Source organism: Ursus maritimus, unplaced genomic scaffold (genome assembly GCF_017311325.1).
Source record: "Ursus maritimus isolate PB19 unplaced genomic scaffold, ASM1731132v1 scaffold_3, whole genome shotgun sequence".
NCBI lineage: Eukaryota > Metazoa > Chordata > Mammalia > Carnivora > Ursidae > Ursus > Ursus maritimus.
In genome coordinates this window covers 6,167,338-6,187,034 of record NW_024425563.1, presented here as the reverse complement: position 1 = coordinate 6,187,034, position 19,697 = coordinate 6,167,338, and the positions used below count along the sequence as shown (strand labels likewise).

Genomic DNA, 19,697 nt, shown 5'->3' with positions numbered 1-19,697 from the left:
CAGCAGAGGGCAGCTGGGGGGCCAGGATTTGGAAGGGTAATTTGAATACCCAGGGAGATCTGGCTGAGTTGAGCTCCTTGCTGCCACTTCAACAACAAAGAGTAGCAGCTGGTTTGTTGCCATGTCCGACGTCATTCCTAAGGCCCTGAATCACCAGGTTTCCTACTGAACCCCATTCCTGAGGTGCTGACTCAGCCACCCAGGTGTCAGGGCCTCCAGAGCTCAGGCCTGAGGGCTGTTGTAGGGGACATTAGCCATGAAATAGAGGAATAAAGTGAGTCCAGAGTGTTCATTGGAGGAATGTGGAGGCAATCATGAAATTGACCACAAAATGGGAGTCCAGATATGCCTGTTTTTCTCCTTCTGTGCTGCCTTCCAGGGATAGGGATTGTTACAGTAGCTCAGGGCTTGCATCATTTTATCCCTGAGCAGCCGGAGGTAGAGCTATGAAAACGAGATTCACTCCTTCTGGAGGTGGCATCCTAGTGCCCAAGATGGAATCCCACATTGCAGAGGGGCTAGGAAGTTCCCATCTCTCGGAGACATCTGCCAAGGTGGGTTATGTAGGCTCTGCCTGATCTCTCTTCAACCTCACTCACCCCAATACTCAACATACTCACATTAGGACCCTTCCCATACTCCCAGCCCAACTTCAAGCTAATCTGGCACATGTTCTTACCCAGTTCCACCCCAGATTCATCAACTGACAGCCTCCCTACCACCACCCCAATTCAAGTGAATTTATTATAAAAAGGGCACTTTTCTCTGCCAGGCACTTGGAGGGGAAGAGGGTATGGATGAATAAGGCAGAGCCACTACCAGAAGGAAGTCACAGCCCTTGGGGGAGGTAGCTGTGCAAATAATTACACGGAAGAAATAAATAAGCTCTCAACAGAGGTGCAAGAGCTGTGCGGTGGGAGCCTTAGGCAAGTCACCTTGACTGCGGTGAGGAAGGCATCTATGGGGGAGAAGGACCTAGGGTCGCACCTCGATAAGCAATACAGGACCTCCACGCTAGTGGTTCTGGATAGTTAAGTAGGGGGAGTGTATCAGAATCACCAGGGTAGTTTTTTCCCAAATACACGTGGCTGCCGTGCCTGGAACTCTGACCTGCCTGGGAGAAAGGGGCGGGTGACAAGGAACATGCAGACGTTTTGGGGAAAAAAAAAATTCCCCAGATCATTTTTGTCCCTTCCTCCCCTAGGACAAGCACTCTACACTCCTTGGAGGCGCCGGGACATCTGGAGTCTGCCGGCAGCACCCATAGGAAAACAGCCCCGAGGTCAGCGGCGGGTGCGTTACTATGGATACCCCGCGGTGGTGAGACGCACTAGACACACACTCGTAATGTCACCCAAAGCTGACCCCGGCAGTGGGCTAAAGGCCAGGCCCCACCTGCTCGGCCCCGCCCATGCCTGGGGGCGGGCGGGAAGGCGGCTGTCTCCAATCACAGTTCCGGAAGGAGAAGGACCGAAAAGGCTTTCTCCAATCACAGACTTCGAGGAGATTGATGCGTCTTCCCACCAATCGTCGCCGAGGCGCGAGGGGGTTGTCGGGATGGGGGCCGGAGCCAACATGGAGCCCTCAATGGGATGAGGGTGAAGCTACAATTGCCGGCTGCTCCTGTAGTCACGTCCCATCATGTTGGTGCATTTATTTCGGGTCGGAATTCGGGGCGGCCCTGTCCCAGGCAGGCTGCTACCACCCCTCTGCTTCCAGACATTCTCGGCCGTCAGGTAAAAAGTGACAAAACTACTGGGAGCGCGGGCCGTTGACCGTCTAGCCGTGCGTGGGGCCCGCTGGGAGATGGAGTCCTGGGCTCGCGCGAGGCCTGCCGGAAGTTGTAGGCCGGCCCGGGGCGGGGGTGGTGGTGGTGGAATGTCACCCCCTCAGGGCTTGGCCTCAATTATTTATAGCGACGACCCAGGTGCCAGCAGGAGACTCGGTCCGGCTGTATCCGTGTGTGGGCTGGACGCTCTAGGTCGGTGACCACACCGGTTCCGTACTTCCCACCAGAGGGCGCCATGCTGCACAGGTGTAGAGCCTTGGGGTTGCCGCCGTTTCTGCCCCTTTCCTGTCCTCGTTCTTGGAATTGGTCTGGCAATTTGGACAAAAATTATTAGTGTCCAGAGACATTTAGTATTGGTGTTGCTCCCGAGATTCAAAATGAGCTAAACATAAATGGTTCCTAGATCTGGATACTTTCAGCAGAGATAAAGTCAATCTAGAAACGCGTACATGCGTGTTCTTGTGTGTTCACTCTACACATGTTGGTTAAAAGAGAGAGAGACGCAGGTAGGAAACGAATATGGACCCTGAAACTGCGACTCCAGTGTAAATGCTTTATGAGAAAGGAATCACTGGTTCCTTTCTCATTCTGGAGTGAATAACCTGTGGGCCAGCCAGGCAGTGGACTGGCAGTGGCGGGTGGGTGTGAACTTGTGTCATTTGGAAAGCCAATCTGATTGAAAAAGGGCAAGAGCTGGGCCAAGCTGGAGCTGGAAGTACTGTTGCTGGGAAGTAATCCTCCAGTTCTTGGCAGTGACTAAGCCCTGCTTAGAGTCTTAGTTTTGAGAAGATGAGAGAAGCTGGAAAGTAGCCACGGTGAATTATTAAAAAGTTTGAAAACAGTCCTTAGGAAAAGAGGAAGGTTGTTGATATCATTACTGGAGAGAAACTCAGGGGAAGACATCAAATAGTATCCAAGTATTTGTGTGTTCACAAGTGCAGTGTCTTTCAAACGTGCAAGTCACAAGAGATCATAAAATGAATTTAGTGGGTCAGGATCATTTAGAAACGAATATAATAGGGAGCACCTATAGAGCATGTGACTCTTGATCTTGGGGTCGTGAGTTCAAGCCCCAGGTCGGGTGTGGAGCCTACCTTTAAAAAAAAAGTAACTATAATAGAATACATGTGTAACAAATTAGGGGAAGTATTGTTCTGTGGAACGTTTCAATTTTGTGTGACATGTCTATTGTACTGGGGGGCAGTACACAGCATATCTCTTATTGTTGGCCTCAGTAAGTCTAAAACTTTGCAAACAGTGCAGTAGCAGTTCAGGTCAGATTTTTCTCTTCTGCATTTCTAATAAGGGCATGCACTCAACAAACGTATGCATTTGCTGAACATCTCTTACGTATAAGAGCTCTGCTAAGTGCTGGGGATGCAATGTGAATAAGATAGAGCTTCCTGCCTCAAGGAATATAAAGTCTATTGGGGAAATTGGAAGCAGGGTGAGCTTCTCTGTCTAAAATTTAAGATAGATATAATGTACACAGTGGAAAACAAGACATAAAAACCAGGCGTCTGGAATGGGGTGGAAGGAACCATAACACAGAGGTGGCAAGAAGCCACCCAGGCAGACCCCCCTGAAACAAGGGAAGGATGAAGTAGAGATGCAGTTAGGAGCATCTAAGAATACGATAGACTATCAGAGTAAAGGAAAAACCTCAATATACTCATTTCTTAAAAGCCCCTCCCCATCAATAACATTTGAATCTTTTTTTTTCCCAAAGGGAGTATTTTTTCTTAAGATTTATTTATTTGAGAGAGAGCAGGTGCACTTTTACATGAGTTGGGGGAGGGGCAAAGGGAGAATGGGAGAGAGAATCCTCAAGCCGACTCCCCACTGAGCGCAGAGCCCAACTTGGGGCTAGATCCCAGGACCCTGAGATCATGACCTGAGCCAAAACCAGGAGTCAGCCTCTTAACTGACTGAGCCACCAGTGCCCCAACCTCATTTGAGTCTTTGAGCATCCTACCACATACTCTTGGCCAGATAACTTCTGCTTCTAACAAGCTCCCTGTAGCCCTTGCCCCTCTCCAGCCTTCTCCTTTTTGCTATAATCTTTAAGTAAATTTGATTATGTCATACCCCAGCCTAACCCCCCCCCCACATGGTCCCCATTGCCCTCTAAAGTCCGGGTGTTCTGAAAGGACAGTGATGCCTGCCCTGCCCCACACCGCCTCATGCCTCCTCTCCCTTGTATGCCAGGCTTCAGCTCCTCTGTTCCTGACATTTTCCATTCTTTCCTACCCGCAGCTGTTCCGAACTCGCTTCCTGCTGCCTAGAGCTCTCCCCTACTCTATCTCCACACATCCCGCCCTGCACTGCCTTCACTTGGCCAGCTCCTTCCCATTCACCCTCAGTCTCATCAGGAAGGCCCTTCCTGACTCCCACAGACAAGAGGAGTGCCTGCTCTGTGCTCCCCGAGGGCCCTGCTGTGCCCCTTTCCACACTCAGCAAGCTTTGTCATTAGCTGCTTGTCCTCCCCACTAAAATCTCACCTCCATGGGGGTAGTTACTTCTGTCCGCTTACCTCTGTTCCCAGTGCCTCGCATCAGAGCACTAGCATACAGTAGGCACTCAACCCGACATTGCTATGGATCCATATGGAAACCATAGAACACAGAAGGTGATTTTGGCCTACCTGAGGTGCCAAGATCTATTATTTGGATTTTTATTCCTTTTTTCTCCTTCAGCTGATAGGGAATATGTCACCATTTCCCCCCATACGTTGTCACATACGCCCTCAAGGCCTGGGAGGAGCCAGGGCGAGCGGGTGCAATGAGCACTGACTGGCAGGCAGGAGACTTGGGGCCGGTGCAGGCTCTGCCACGCACAGCCTTGGGCACCGCACACCGGGCGGAGTAGAACAAGCCTGGATTCTGGAATCACACAGCAGGGTTCTCCTCTTATCCCAGTTCTGCTGCTGGGGGACAAATTATTGCAGCTCTCTCAGCCCCCATGACATTTTCTTTTATCAAGTGAGAGTAAGGGCACCTCCGTCCCAGAGAATGGAAGATCACACGCAGCGGGTCATCGACTGGGGAGGTGGGGGCCGCACCTGCTGGGCTCGCCGCTGCAAGCGAGCCCGGCGCCAGGCACCAGGGAGGCGCTGTCCCTCTCTTGCCTCTCCAAGCCAGATTCCCTCGGGGCTTCTGTGTCCTCGTCTGCAAAAGGAGCACCTGTAGACTAGCTGCCATCCCAAGCGATGTCCTGCGATCAGAAAGAGCACGGGTTGGAGATGGTCACTGACCAGAGGCGCCCGTGGAGGCTGAGAAGGCCGCGCTGTGTGAGGGCACAGGGAGAACACCTCTCTGACTTGCTTACGGGCTGCCGTCTCAGTCCTCCGCTACTTGGCCGGTGTGCGTTCCTCTCAGAAACTGAAGCTGCTAAAGAACAGCCTGGGAAAGGCAGCGCAGGACCCTATGGCAGAGGAAGTGCTGTCCAGAGGGCTCCGCCCGGAGCTGGGCTGCTTTGTCGTTCCTTTGAGGGACAGTCCGGGCCTCGAGACGTCGATGCCATTCTCTCCCTGCAGGTCCTCTCATGGCCGCCACAGCGCCTATCTCCTCAGGGCCGTGGCCCAGCTGAGGTCCCAGCTACGGGCCCACCTCCTTCGAGCACCTCCAGCTCCCAGCCAGAGACGCTCTGCCTGGCGCTGGGTTGGGGGAGTCCTTCTGGGCCCTGTGGTGTTGAGTAAGTGCCCCCGCCTCGGCCTCGTGGCACTGTGTGAGGCAGAAGAGGCCCCTCCCGCCTGCTCCAGACCTTATGTCGGGGAGTCCCGCTTTAACTGGAAGCTCTTCTGGCAGTTTCTGCGCCCCCACCTGCTGGTCCTGGGGACAGCCATCGTGGTGAGATGCCCCTCTCCGTTCCCCCACATCAGGGACAGGGAAGGAGCCAGTCAGGTTTGCGAGCTGCATGGGGACAGCTTGCCTGCCTCACCAAGTCTCAGAATAGACTTCAGGAAGCAGCAAGGGCTGGCTGGCTTGGGGACTGGAAGCCAAGGGATACCAGGAGATCCTGCACAGAGCAGCTGGGTGTGCAGGGTACAGGGGTCCCCAGGGGCTGGCAGCCTGGACTTTAACTCAACTGTCTCAAAGAAGCACAGAAGTAGCCAAAGCATGAGCAGCTGCAGGGGAGGGAGGGCCAAGGTCAAGGCTAGGGATGGGGAAGAAGATGGCCCCTTCTAAATGTCTGCCCCCCTCCCCCCCGCAAGCTGGCACTGGGTGCAGCACTGGTGAATGTGCAGATCCCCCTGCTTCTGGGGCAGCTGGTGGAGATCGTGGCCAAGTACACAAGGGACCACGTGGGGGGCTTCCTGACCGAGTCCCGGAATCTCAGCACCTACCTGCTCATCCTCTATGGCGTTCAGGTACGGCAGGAGGGAGGGCCTGGGGGCACCCAGAGGAGCCACCCAGGCGCCCCTGAGTGCCCTGGCCTCTCTCCCAGGGGCTGTTGACCTTCGGGTACCTGGTGCTGCTGTCCCGCATCGGCGAGCGCATGGCCGTGGACATGAGGAGGGCCCTTTTCAGCAACCTGCTCCGGTACTGCCGGCCACAGGGTGTGGGTGCGGGTGACTGGTGGCCCGGCGGTGGGGCGGCTCATCCTCAACTCATGTCTCCCTCTTTTCCCTGACCGCCTGTGCCCTTGACCTACCATCAGACAAGATATTGCTTTCTTTGATGCTAAAAAGACAGGGCAGCTGGTGAGCCGGTTGACAACTGATGTGCAGGAGTTTAAATCATCTTTCAAACTTGTCATCTCCCAGGTCAGTTCCCCAGGTCCCCCTGTGTGTACACACACACACACACACACACACACCCCTAATGTAGACACACCAGGCCAGCCCCACCCCGCCTTGCTTTGGGCCCTGAGCCTACGCTCACAAGTGAGAAGCCTGCCGTCTGGAATGGGGAAGTTCACGGAAGGGAGGTGCCGTGGCATCGTCCAAGGTCAGGACAGGCTGTTTCTCTCCTGTTCTGAAATTCTACCTCCCCGGAAAACCTTCCCAAGGACTCAGACAAGAGCCTTTCCTGGACCAGCTTGCCAAGAGCAAATTCACCCTGGCCTGCCTTACCCCCAGAATGCCTGGCATGCTGACAAGGGTTAAGGAGAATGAGTGAAGGCTTTTTAGTGTATCACTGACGTCCCATCCTCATCCACTCCCACTATCACCGTGCCTGCTGGGTCATGCCAGACACTGGCCCATAGCGGTTCCTGGGCGACATCCCTACTCGATTCTTTTTGTTCAGTTTCTTGAGCAAAAAGCAAAGCCAACTGGGATTTGTCTAGAGGAAGGATGCTGTGGTCCATAGACATTCTCACCCAGCCCTTTCATGCCTGCTAGTAGAGAAGGGGTTCCATTTTATGACTGGGTGGACTGCCATTTGGCCTCCCAGGGCTCGGACCTATGGTCTTGGCCTTACGAGGGTAACGCTGTAGCCAGCAGACCCTTAGTCAGTCCCCCCTGTCATGGTGCTATTGCCAAACGGCCTTCCTGCCTTCCTTCTTTCCCCAGGGGCTGCGAAGCTGCACCCAGGTGGCTGGCTGCCTGGTGTCCCTGTCCCTGCTGTCCCCCCGCCTCACGCTGCTGCTGATGGTGGCCACACCGACCCTCATGGGAGTTGGCACCCTGATGGGCTCAGCTCTCCGAAAATTGTCTCGCCAGTGTCAGGAGCAGGTACTGGCATTCTTGCCCATCCTCCTCACCTGCCCCGTTTCTCTCTGCCCTGCCATCCCTCCCCGGCTCCAACCTCGCTGTCTACTTCCCGGACTCCTTGCAGGTTGCCAGGGCAACGGGCGTAGCGGATGAGGCCCTGGGCAATGTTCGGACTGTGCGGGCGTTCGCCATGGAGCACCGGGAAGAGGAGTGAGTCCCAGACGGGGAAGAACGTGAAGCAGGGAGGACTCCCCGAACGCACCCCACCAGCCCTGCACCCCACCCTGGCTGCTTCCTGACGGCCAGGCTTGGCGTCTCTCCCCAGACGCTACGGAGCGGAGCTGGAGGAGTCCCGCTGTAAGGCAGAGGAGCTGGGCCGAGGCATCGCCTTGTTCCAAGGGCTTTCCAACATCGCCTTCAACTGTGAGTGAGCAAGTCCCCACCCGGGGCGTGGGAGCACCCGGGCATGGCTGGGTATGAGTGTGGAGCAGGGAAGGACAGTTCCAGCAAGGCGGACAAGGGGCAGCTGTCCATGTGCTTCATGTCCTTCAGATGTCTGTCCAGTGCCAGCTGCCCAAGCGTCCCCTCCCCCCCACTCCTTTCCAAATGAAGAAACAAAGGCAGACACCATTGAAGTGACTTGGTGACATTTCAGCCTGTCCGAGGCACAGCAGGGATTGGAACTGGGGTCTAACACCTGGGCTGGGCTCTGTCCTCGGCTCCTAGTTGCTTCCTAACTACCTGGCCCTTTCCCCGTGCAGGCATGGTCTTGGGCACCCTGTTTATTGGGGGCTCCCTCGTGGCTGGACAGCAGCTGACAGGGGGAGACCTCATGTCCTTCCTGGTGGCCTCCCAGACGGTGCAGAGGTGAGTGTGAGGCTCTTCCCATCCTGAAGGAGCCCTACTAGGTCACCGGACAGGGGGTGGCAGCCTGCTCTGGGGACCGCTGCCCAGCCCCTGGCAGCCCAGTTTCCTCAGGGAAGCAGGGGCCGAGGAGAGGGCCGCCTCCAGCCTCCTGCACCGGCCAGATGCTCGGGAATGGGGCTGTCCTCTTCCGCTGCCTGAACAGCTCAGAAATGCCTGTGATAGCTTTTTAAAAAATTGGTAATTGTGGTAGAATACACATAACGTAAAATGTACCCTCTTGACCAGTTTTCAGCTTGGACTTAAGGAGCGTTCTGCACGTGTCGCGCTGTGGTGCCGCCATCGGTCACCAGCACTCCTTTATCCTGCAGACATGAAGTTCTGTGCCCATTAACCACTAAGGCCCCTGACAGCCTCTGGCTCTGTCCGCTTCGCATCCCTCCCGTAAGTGCGATCGCACAGTGGCTGTCATGTGCCGGGCCTGTTTCACTCGGTGTCACGTCTCCCAGGTGCGTCCTTGGCACAGCCGTGGCAGGATTTCCTTGCTTGTTAAGGCTGAGTAGGATCCCATGTGTGGGTAGACCGTCTTTGACTTGCTCTTTAAGAGCTCACCTGCTGTCCTCTGCCTGACCTTCCCAGGGACAAGAAGCTCACCCCCTCTCCTGGCCTGCCCACCCTGGAGCTCAGTGTGTTCACGACTCTGAGGTCTGCCTGCTCCGCTGGGCCTATCTGCCCAGAGCTCTCGGCTCCCTTTGCACAAGACCCCCACAGCCTCCCCTTTCTCTTCTGAGCTAAACATGAGCAGCTCCTGCTGTCATTTCTCATCCCTTTGTCTCCCCCCACACGCTGTGTATATAAAAGTATGTAAAACATAAATAGATATTACGATAAATAATTGAAGAGCAAATATGCTATAATAAATCACTGAAGAGTAGAGACCAGCATTACAGTCAACCACGTCAAAAAAATACAGTATCACCACAGACAGCCCTCCGTGCCCCTTCCCCATGGTGTCTGATTCTCACGGCACGCGTGGCCGGACTATGCATCGTGTCTTACCGCCCGTTTCCTACAGCATCCCTCACCGTCAGCCTCATCATTGTCCCAGGTAGAGTGGAGCCGATCCCAAGACTCCCACCTTCGGCCCCACTTAGGTCCTCCAGTGCTCCCTAATATGAGCCCATTCAAATCTTCTCTGAAGTTCAGACCCCAGGTGGCCTCATTCCTCCTCCAGCCTGGGAGCTAGGAAGCTCTTAGCTGTTGTAGAGACAGGACTTGGCACCGACCCCAGGCTGAGCCCTGGCCTCTTGCTCTGGTCCCGAGGACCCTGATGAACCCCACTGGTTCTATTCATACAGTCACCACATGGCTCTCCACGGACAGTGGTGGGAAAGTCTCCCTTTCCCTACCTCCCAAGCCTGGCCCTCCTCCCTTAGGCCTGCTTTCCCCTGGGCCCCCAGGTCCCCCCTATGGCCTGAGTTCAGACCCTTTCCTTTCCTCCCCACTGCACTACCTCGCCAGTTAGAGCTTTGTTACAAACAGGAAAACCTAGGGAGTCCGTCCGTACTACCTCTCTCTCGGACGGCTAGAGGGAGCTGCTCCCACAGCCACAGGCCTTAGGCCCCTCCCGCTGGGGGCCCGTCACCACATGGACGTTCTTCACCACCCACTTTAGAGGAATTAGGTCTATTTTATTAAGGAGGCTGGTGTATTTCCTCCTGGGGTCCAGCAGGGGAAGGGCCTGTAGACCCCATTCTAGGTGTTCTTTTTGTGGCATAGGGTCTCTGGAGGAGATGGGGAGGCATCCAGAAGGACCCCAGTCAGGGTCAGGCCTCCTGGTCTGTATCCTGGTCTAGACCCCACTTGGAATGCCCCCCCCCCCCAGGCCTCTTGGGAGAGCCAAGGCCTGCCTTCTGAGCCATCTCTGAGAGCAAGGGCATCACACACCAACGAGTCATGGGCATCTGGTTCTTGGTTGCTGCTGGGCACTGCTGCCAGGTCCTAATGGCTTCCAGATCTCTTGTGGAGGGTGTTCTCCCTTCTCCTCCATGGATAGCTTGCTGTCCTGCTCTTCCTTGCTCGGTGCCTCTCCACTCACGTTGGCAAATGCCGCTAGCTCTCCACCTTCCAGAACCACTTCCTTGCAGGCTCCTCCCCCTCCTCACCCCTGGTGCTGGAAGAAGTGACTCTCCTCTTCAAGAGAGTCAGTCTTTCCTCTTCGAGAAGGGCCTGCTTGCACACTCACAGACATGCGCACCGTCGCGGGCCGGCCGGCCCAGTCAGGGGCTGGTGACTGAGAAGCATGACTCACCTTCCAGCAGCCACAGCCCCGCAGGGCAGAGGCGACCTCTGTCTAGACTGAGACACAATCACGCCATGCCTTACACAGGGCAAGGCCACACTAAAGTGTCTCTGTGGAGTTTTGTCTTGAGGTCCCCCCACCCCACCCACGGTCCAGTGGCTTTTTCTTCCTGTGAAAGGATTAACACCCGTTTTTCCACCTTAATTAGCATTTGCTCCCCCAGGAGTCCATCGCGCTAGATCTGACCTGGCCTTGTGGCGTTGGCGGCCTCCCTCGTGTTCCGGGAGCCAGCCTTCACGCTGCAGGTGGCCTGCTGGGCGGCTCGGAGTCCAGCCCCTCTGAGCCCTGTGCCCGCTTTCCTCAGCTGTCTCCCTGGAGCCCCGGGCCTGAGGCCTCTGACAGTTGTCAGCCTCATCTGGCCGAGGAGAGAACAGGGAGATACCGTGGCTCCAAGGAGAAGCGACTTGCCAGCAAGCCGTCCAGTGTTGCTGGATCACAGGGCTGCCGCCATCCCAGATTGTGGGAGTGTTCTCGGTGTTCGCCTTCAGGCTGCCTGTTTCCCAGCCTCAGCCAGCATGGCCCCCGCCCCCGCCAAGTGCAGCTGAGACCCATACCCTCCCCTCTGGTGCCAGTCTTCTCTTGGGCTCTTGTCCCCACTTCTTTAACCTTTCTCTTCTCCTCACAGGTCCATGGCCAACCTCTCTGTCCTGTTTGGCCAGGTGAGTGGCAGTCAGGGGGATGGGCCCCAGGGTGTGGACATAGGATCTGGGCTGGAGTCGTGGCAGCAGTGTCAACCTGTGTGCTGCAGGAACCAGGTGTCAGGTGGAGGGGACACCCCGAGCCCCTCCCCTACCTGCGCGTGAGAGTCCAGGAGAGGGTGCTGCGCTGTCGGCCTTTCCCTCAGTCCCCAGCCCTCCCTCACCACCGACTTTAACCCCCTCCCCAGGTGGTGCGGGGGCTCAGCGCGGGGGCCCGGGTCTTTGAGTACATGACTCTGAGCCCATGCATCCCGCTGTCTGGGGGCTGCTGTGTCCCCCGAGAGCACCTGCGTGGGGCCATCACGTTCCACAACGTCTACTTCAGGTCAGCATCAGCGAGCGGGGGCGGGGGTCGTTCCCTTTGGGCTGAGGGACCTATGGGTCAATGTCTCCCTGTAATCAAGCCGCCCTCAGGGTCCCGTGAGACTTGAGGAGGGACCAGGGCAGTCAGGGGCCGGGAATCTGGTCTGACTGAGGGTCTCTCTTGGCTCCAGTTACCCCTGCCGCCCCGGCTTCCAGGTGCTCCAGGACTTCACTCTCACCCTCCCCCCTGGCAAGATCGTGGCCCTCGTGGGCCAGTCTGGTGGAGGTGAGAGGAACACACCACCCTCCCATCCTATGACTTATGGAGGGGGAGGAGGGGTCCCCCTTTCCTGGCATAATGTCCAGAAACCATGCCACCTCCCTAACCACCCCATCTCCCCAACCCCGATTCCCCAGGAAAGACAACCGTGGCTTCCCTGCTTGAGCGCTTCTATGACCCCACGGCAGGGGTAGTAACGCTGGATGGAAGGGACCTGCGTACCCTCGACCCCTCCTGGCTCCGGGGCCAGGTCATCGGCTTCATCAGCCAGGTGGGGGGAGGAGAGGCTTACCTCTCTGCACAGGCTCACCTAGGACGTGTGTCTTTAACTTCCCAGACCCTCTCCCCTCCTTCCCACCCCCATCACCCCCTGTTCTCTTTGGCAGGGCGGGGATGGGAGGGCTCTGGCCTTCTTCACTGGTCCCCCAGTGGTCAGGGGATCTGAGGCTTCCCCGTGCCAGCCCACTGCAGCTCTGCCCTCGTCCCCAGGGCAGGAACTCTACTCCTTAACTAAAGCCATCCAAGCAGGTGGGGTGGGATGCTGTTTGAGGATCCCTGGGTTCTCTGACAAACCTGTGGTGTCCAGAAGGTCCAAAGGCCCCCGCCCCTGTACTAGGCAAGGCCCCACGGCCCCACCCTGAAGCCCTCAGTCCTGCTCCTTTCCTTCTGTTTGAGGTGGTGCCGCCCAGCAGGGGTCTGCCTTCCCCCTCTGAGTGGGTAAAGAGGGCACCCTTACCTCTTCCCGCTGCAGGAGAAAGCCAGAATGCAGACCCCCTCTCTCCCCATCTCCAGAGAGGAGGGGCTTTGCCAGGCCAGCTGGCCCGGCTCCCGGCCCCCTTCCCATCCCACTCCTGAGGGACCCTGTGCCCTGCGGGAGCTCAGCCTCTCCCCACTTCGATAGATCTCTGTTCTTATTTGACTTATAACTGGACTGCCCCTACTTGCCCTCCAAGGGGGCAGTTCTGGTGTAGCCAAAATGGCCTTTCCCGATGCACCCCTCTGGGGTTTGGGGCAAAGTCAGAATGTTCCATGTGGAGCCCCACCCGCAGGAGCCAGTCCTGTTTGGAACAACAATCATGGAGAACATCCGCTTTGGGAAGCTGGGTGCCACGGATGAAGAGGTTTATGCTGCTGCCCGGGAGGCCAACGCCCACGAGTTCATCACCAGCTTCCCGGAGGGTTACAACACCGTTGTCGGTGAGTCCCAGGGACGGCGTCCTGTTCGGCTCTGCAGGGCCCACGGTGTGAGAGTCTGGGGGCAAGAGCAGAGGCCAGGCATCAGGGAAGACCAGACCCGCGGCCTAGGCGGGCAGACAGGGCTCCATGGTTTAGCCGCACACAGGCTGCAGAGACGGGATGCCACAGGGCGTGCAGGTACCGGACCCAGCCAGGGACACAGGGACCCATGGTGTTGGGACTCTTCGGAGCTTACCAGGGGTCCCCAATCCTAAGACCCGACCAGGACACTGGGGTTATATCGCCTCGAAATTCCTTGTGCTTCTGGCTCCCATGTCATTCCTGCCTTTTATTCCTTAATTTGAAATGTTTCCATCTGGTTACCCACGGGGATTTCTTTTTTCTTTTAAGATTTTATTTATTTATTTGACAGAGAGAGAGAGACAGCCAGTGAGAGAGGGAACACAAGCAGGGGGAGTGGGAGAGGAAGAAGCAGGCTCCCAGCAGAGGAGCCCAATGTGGGGCTCGATCCCAGGACTCTGGGATCACGCCCTGAGCCGAAGGCAGATGCTTAATGACTGAGCCACCCAGGCGCCCCACCTACGGGGATTGATGTGACTGAACGGGTCTCCCTTCTGACTTACCCAGAAAAGGGCTTAGGTGGTTCTGGAACATTGAAATCTCACAGCCTCACACTAGAATATCCACTTCGTGGCTTGCAGCTTTGTGCATTCATCTCAGGGGTCTTTTTCAACCTTTGGGGCCAGGTTTTTCATCCAGAGTCTTGGCTCTGTTATAGAATGTTCCAGCACATCTCAAGGTGTGGGCATAACTGGGGTTTTCAGCTCTTCTTGAAACTTAGGCCTCAGTCTAGCTGAGCTTCAGCCCTGCCAAGTGGCACCCCCTCCCCGCCCCATCTTTAGCCGTCATTCATGTTCTGTTGCTGACCAGCCGATTCTGCTCACTGCTGACTCCACACTACCCTGAGGAGAGGAGCTGTCCCCACACCTCTCTTGAGCAGCACCTTCCTTATACCTCTGACCCCAGCACACTCCCAGGCCCAACTGCGGCTTCAGTCTGCCCTCACTGGTCTCTGACCACTGTCACCGTGGTGCTCTTTTTAGCTCCCAGGCTGCCACCTCTGCTGTTTTCTGTGGACATTGTAGACCCCAAGGGTGGTCTTCCCAGAATGCCCTGTGGCCAGCCGTCACCACACTCCAGGGCCCACATCCGGGTCCTGGACATCCCCCCAGCAGCAGAGACCCAGCAGGCCAGAGTAGGGCAGGCCCTGGCTGGCTCGGAGACCCTGCCCTGGTGTGGGAGGGTCTGACCTTATGTACCTGCTCTCTGGTGTGAGTGCATTCGTGCATTTGCACAGGGTTATGGGATGGGGATGCTGACGAATCAGAGGCAGGACAAATGTGCACAGTGCTGGGGGGATGCCCGGGGGGCCAGATGGGAAGTTCCGGGCAGCCCCAGCTCCCCTTTGTGAAGATCGCTTCAGGCCCCTGCTCTGGGCCCTTCCCCGCAGGTGAGCGGGGCGCAACCCTGTCTGGCGGGCAGAAGCAGCGCCTAGCCATCGCTCGCGCCCTCATCAAGCAGCCCGCGGTCCTGATCCTGGATGAGGCGACCAGCGCACTGGACTCGGAGTCCGAGCGGGTGGTGCAGGAGGCCCTGGACCGTGCCAGCGCCGGCCGCACGGTGCTCGTCATCGCCCACCGGCTCAGCACCGTGCGTGGGGCCCACCACATCGTCGTCATGGCCCACGGCCGAGTCTGCGAGGTCAGCTGGGGGCCGGGCCGCGGCTCGGTGGGTTGGGACAGCTTCTGCCGTGGACAGAGTGGAAAGCGTGGCTCAGCTGCGCCGCAGGAGGGGGAGGGTCTGGCCTGGCCCTGGGGGCCCGGGGAAGCAGCACCCTGTGTGGATTCAGGAGCTCCTGCCCTGGCCTGTCAGGGCCCGTTTCTTCCTCTGTCCCAGGGGGTAGTGGAGCTATATCATGGCTCCTGGACCAAAGGGAAAGGACTCAGAGAAGTGTGGAGTGCTGAGCAGGAGGGCCTAGAGGCTGGGGTGCAGAAGAGACCGCGCCAGGGACCCGACCGGGGGCCGGCCAGGAGCAGCTCTCCAGAGGCTGCGTCTGCGGCAAGGCCGGGACGCTGCACGGGGCCTGGCTCCCAGCTCCCAGCTCCCAGCTGCTCATTCAAGTGAAAGCTGGAGTCTTTGGGTTCTGTAAGGGAGGAAGGATTCAGATGCTCTTCCAAAATCTGGCTAAGCAGAGACGTGGCATTAGCAAATACAGACGTGCCAGTGGCAGTCAGCAGTCAACCGAGCTTTGGGTTCATGGTGTCCCCAGAAGGGACACTGGCTTAGGAGACAGTGAGCCAAATGGCTGATAAGAAGCCAGCCCCCCTACAACTCTGAACTGGGTTGGGGTGATCACTTGCCCCTCCTTCCTCTCTCCAGGTGGGGACCCATGAAGAGCTCCTGAAGAAGGGCGGACTGTACGCAGAGCTCATCCGGAGACAGGCCCTGGATGCCCCATCTCCAGAGATGCCCAGGGGCCCCAGGAACCGCCACCCCAAGTCCTGAGAGCAGCTGTCTGAGGTCTGGTCGCTGCTGAGCATTGGTGCGCAGGGCCGAGGCTCAGCTCCGGAACCTTCCAGGGACCAAGCACCCAGGACGGCCAGTGTGCCGGAGTGCAGACTGCCGCTGCTCACCTGCTCACGATGATTCCTGGGCCTCGAGCTGGAGTGGGGGAGGTGGGGACTGCTCCCATCCACTCCCCCCTCCTGCCGCCAGGCTGCCTCCCTCCTGCCAGAGCCATAAATCACTGGGCTGCACAGAGGAGAGGCAGAGTCCCCAGACCCTGCTCTGTTCAGACCCTCCCAACCCCTCTCAGAAAACCTGCCAAGTCTCCCCTCTACCTGATAGCCTAAAGGTGTCTGGGCCCAGCTCCAGGGAATCTTTACAAATCAGGCTCAGGGAGTAGGAATGGGAATTCACACTAAGGTGGCCCACACCCATGCCAGGACCTCACCTTTCTGGACCCTGACTCCCCACTCTCCTCTTTCCCTACTGCCTCTCTGAGCCGTGGGAGAAGGAGCCCACCCCTTGGACCAGCCCCTTGAACCCACAGTCCCCATCCTGAGAACAACTTCCCTTCCTTCTCCCTACTCCATTAATAGGGTCCTTTTTCTAGATTCATCCCCACCCCCCCACACCCCCATCCAACAGAACAAGTGAGTTGGGCCACCTGCCCCTGGCCCTTGGGAAAGGGGTAGGAGGGGCAGGGCATGCCGTGGTCTATCCCACAAGGAGCTTCCAGCTTACCAGGCTGCCTTACCACCGCCCCGGCCCCATGCACCTGGACTCTGTCACCTGTGAGATTGTGGACAGCCCCTCTTCATGAGGACACCCCGCTCTGAAGGAGACGGAGGAGCCGACACACACCCCAGACTCCAGCCACACAGGTCATACAGTGCTAAGAGTCACCAAACTGCTAGGGAAAAGTGAATACATAGTCCCCAGGTGGATTTATCCTGTGGATTTATCCAAGGACAATGCCACGTTTCCGGGGCGGCCGCGATGTGTAGGACGAGCAGAGTTGGCCACGGCTAGAGGCCAGCCAGGAAGAATAGCAGTGGCTCAGGTGTGCGGAGCTGGGCTGACCGTCCCTGCAGCCTCTTCTGGGTGTGGTTTAGGACCAGATGCTGCTTTGGGGACAAAGCACCTAAAATGTCCCAGGGCCACAGCCACCCTGGTGTGATATCCTGCTTCCTTACTGATCAGAGGTGGCATGCCAGGGCAGCCACAGCCCAGGAAGCAGAGCGTGGTCTCGGGGTGGCTTGGCCGCCAAACACTCCCTAGTAAGTGCAGCCGGGAGCCGGCCTCAGCTCCCTAGCCGAGTCTGCGCTGGCCTGCCTCACCCCTCCTTCGAGGGAGAGGCAGCGGAGGGAAGCTCCTCCTCCACCACTCCAGCCCCAGCCGCCCAGAGAAAATGCTGGGTCTCTCCTGACCTCTTCGGGGGCCTCTCCAACTCCTGCCCCCCCCCCCACGAGGGCAGTAGTGCGATGTGTGGGAGCCTTGAGCGGGAAGGCTGTGCGGCCAGCCTCACACTCGCCGTGCAGCCCCAGCCTCCACCTCGCCTCCTGCCCCCTTCACCGCGGGTCACAAGCCTGGCAGTACTTCATTCTGAGAGGTTGTTGTGAGAGTTCAAATGGGGGCGTCTGGGGGGCACAGTCGATCGAGCATCTGACTCTTGGTTTCGACTGATCGTGATCTTGGGGTCGTGGGATCGAGCTCCGTGTTGGGGCTGCACACTCAGTGCAGAGTCTGCTTGAGATTCTCCCCCTCTGCCTCTGCCAGTCGTGCGCGTGTGTTGACCTCTCTCTCTCTCAAATAAATCTTCTTAAAAATAATAAATGGGATCTGTGGTAAAGTACTTCGAGCTCACGGTGCTACAGCCTCAGAAGCTTGTCACATCTGTACAATAAACTCATTTACTTCCTCCTTCCAAGATAACGTGTTGGTTAAGCACCTATCGTGGGCCGCTGCGCCTGGCCTGCGACGGGGAGGAGGATGTCCCAGCCCCCGTGGAGCTGCAGTCTTGTCGGGAGGACGGACGGCTGGACAGGCGATCGCAGGTGTGATCATGGTCAGTTGGCGAACTGTGTTTCTTCCAGTCACGGCCAAGAGCCCGCCAACGGGAACCTGGCAACTTCACACACTTGGTGGAAAGAGAAGGAGTAGAAATAAGTTTCAATAAATACATTAATGGAGATAAAGCCGCATGCTCTCAGGCGGACCGTGCAGCCTCTCCTCACTGCCGGATACACGGAGGCAGGTGAGCATTTAGCCAAATGCATGGCTGGACACTAACGAGGACCAGGCCCCAGCTATCCTCCACGTGGGGTGTCTGGGCTGACCCCCACAGCCCCTGGGCCCCTCCTGCTGCTGCCCTCTGTCCCCGTGCCTTGGGTCAGCAGGACCCCCTCAGCCCACCGTAGGCCCGTTGGCACTAACCTTGCAGACGGCCGCTCTACTTTCTGGAGGCGTCTGCTCCAGCTGCTGGGAGTCCTCCCCTCGCCCGACCCATGGTCTCCTCCGGATCATCTGCAGTGTCTTCAGTCAAATGCCCCACTCGCCCTCTCAAGGCCAGCATTGCTATGCTAGACGCAGGGCACCCCGACTGGGTCAGGGACACTATCTCTTCCTTTAGGAAAGCTCTCCCCACCCCCCACCCCCCTTGCAGGGGCATCTCTCTGGCTTAGTGGGTAGAGCGTGTAACTCCTGATCTCATGGTTGTGAGTTCAAGTCCCACATTGGGCGTGGAGCCTACTTCAAAAAAAGAAGAAAAGAAAGAAAGAGAAAGGAAAGCACCCCTTGCAAAACAGGTACACTGCCTGCCGTGTAACTGGTGGGACTGCAAAACTCCCGCGGTGGGGAATTTTGTGGTATCTACCAAGTTACCCATACAGTTGCCTCTTGACCCAGTGGTTCTATTTCTGGGAATTTACATCTGTGCAATGGTACTGAGAGCACCATTGTTTGCAATGGAAGACTGGAAACCCCCAATGTTCATCATAGGGATGTGATTGGATGAACGTTGGTACATCCACATAATGGAATCGAACACAGCCATTTAAAAAAATGGGGAAGTTTTCCAAGTGCTAGATATTGCATGGTATGCAGAATATATTTTTAAGTGAAAAAATATGTGAAATTATAGGGCACCTGTGTTCCCTGGGAGGGGGCAGGTGGGCATCCATGTTATGCCTGGGAGCGTGGTAGGCGAGCCCACGACCACCTTGGCAGACGCCAGCCTCTCACAGGAGGGCCTCACTCGGCATGGGGAGGTGGGAAGAGGGTCTCTGGAGACAGACCACCACTGGGCATGGGATGTGCAGAGCCTTGGCCATCCAGCGTGGCCTGCTGGGGGCTCGGCCGATGCCAATCTTCCCACAGCTTTCCAGCTTGGTCAGGAGCCAACTCCTCTCTTTGTAAAGGAACAGATTATCTCGAATGAGGTTAGTGGGAAGGGAGGAGAGACAAAAGGAGGGAGGGACTAGGCCGAGGGTCAGCAACGGACCCTCAACCCAACCATAAGGGCTGCAGCTGAGAACCCAGAGGGCCATTAAGGAGCCCCCAGGCCCAACTTCTCTCCAGGCTCCCTTCAAGCCTTACCCAGGATTGCTGTGGTTCCCTGCTGGCGCCTCTGGTCTCCACAGCCACAGCCCCCCCCCCCAACACACCGCACTAATGGCTCAGCCTGGGGCCCCAGGGACCTTCCCTGCCCCCCAGACTGCTCTGCGGGCCCCCTGGCCCCCTCACTGCTGTAACCCAATCCTCTGCGGCAGCTCGGGCTCAGCCGAGCAGCCTCCAGCACAGCGGCCCCTGCTTCCCACATCGGCTGCGCCCTACCTGGTCTCTCCAGCAGAGCCCCCAGACCGGCGATGAGCCCTGCGGAGCCCCGGCGTGTTCCTGGAGACCGTGGAGCCAAACCTGCTACTCCAGTGCCTCCCTACCTCTTGGACTGGGCTCCTCTCCCCCACCCTCTCCTCCCCTCGCCTCAC

The 19,697-nt window shown here is 57.5% G+C and overlaps 1 protein-coding gene across 2 annotated transcripts; it reads left to right on the top strand.

The window, feature by feature from the left end:
* Positions 1-1,557: 1,557 nt before the first annotated feature.
* On the top strand, positions 1,558-19,314 carry ABCB8 (ATP binding cassette subfamily B member 8). 2 transcript variants are annotated; one of them, XM_040643805.1, is made up of 16 exons: positions 1,558-1,736; positions 5,325-5,637; positions 6,003-6,158; positions 6,236-6,330; positions 6,449-6,554; positions 7,305-7,466; positions 7,570-7,655; positions 7,771-7,868; positions 8,207-8,312; positions 11,297-11,330; positions 11,558-11,694; positions 11,864-11,958; positions 12,090-12,223; positions 13,002-13,149; positions 14,660-14,910; positions 15,589-19,314. In XM_040643805.1, the coding sequence occupies exons 1-16, from the start codon at positions 1,642-1,644 to the stop codon at positions 15,712-15,714; spliced, it is 2,142 nt and encodes a 713-aa protein (XP_040499739.1). In that variant the 5' UTR covers positions 1,558-1,641; the 3' UTR covers positions 15,715-19,314. The 2 variants fall into 2 exon arrangements, with proteins under 2 accessions (XP_040499739.1, XP_040499740.1); XM_040643806.1 differs by lacking the exon at positions 5,325-5,637 and having other exon boundaries at positions 1,593-1,736.
* The last annotated feature ends 383 nt before the right edge of the window (positions 19,315-19,697 follow it).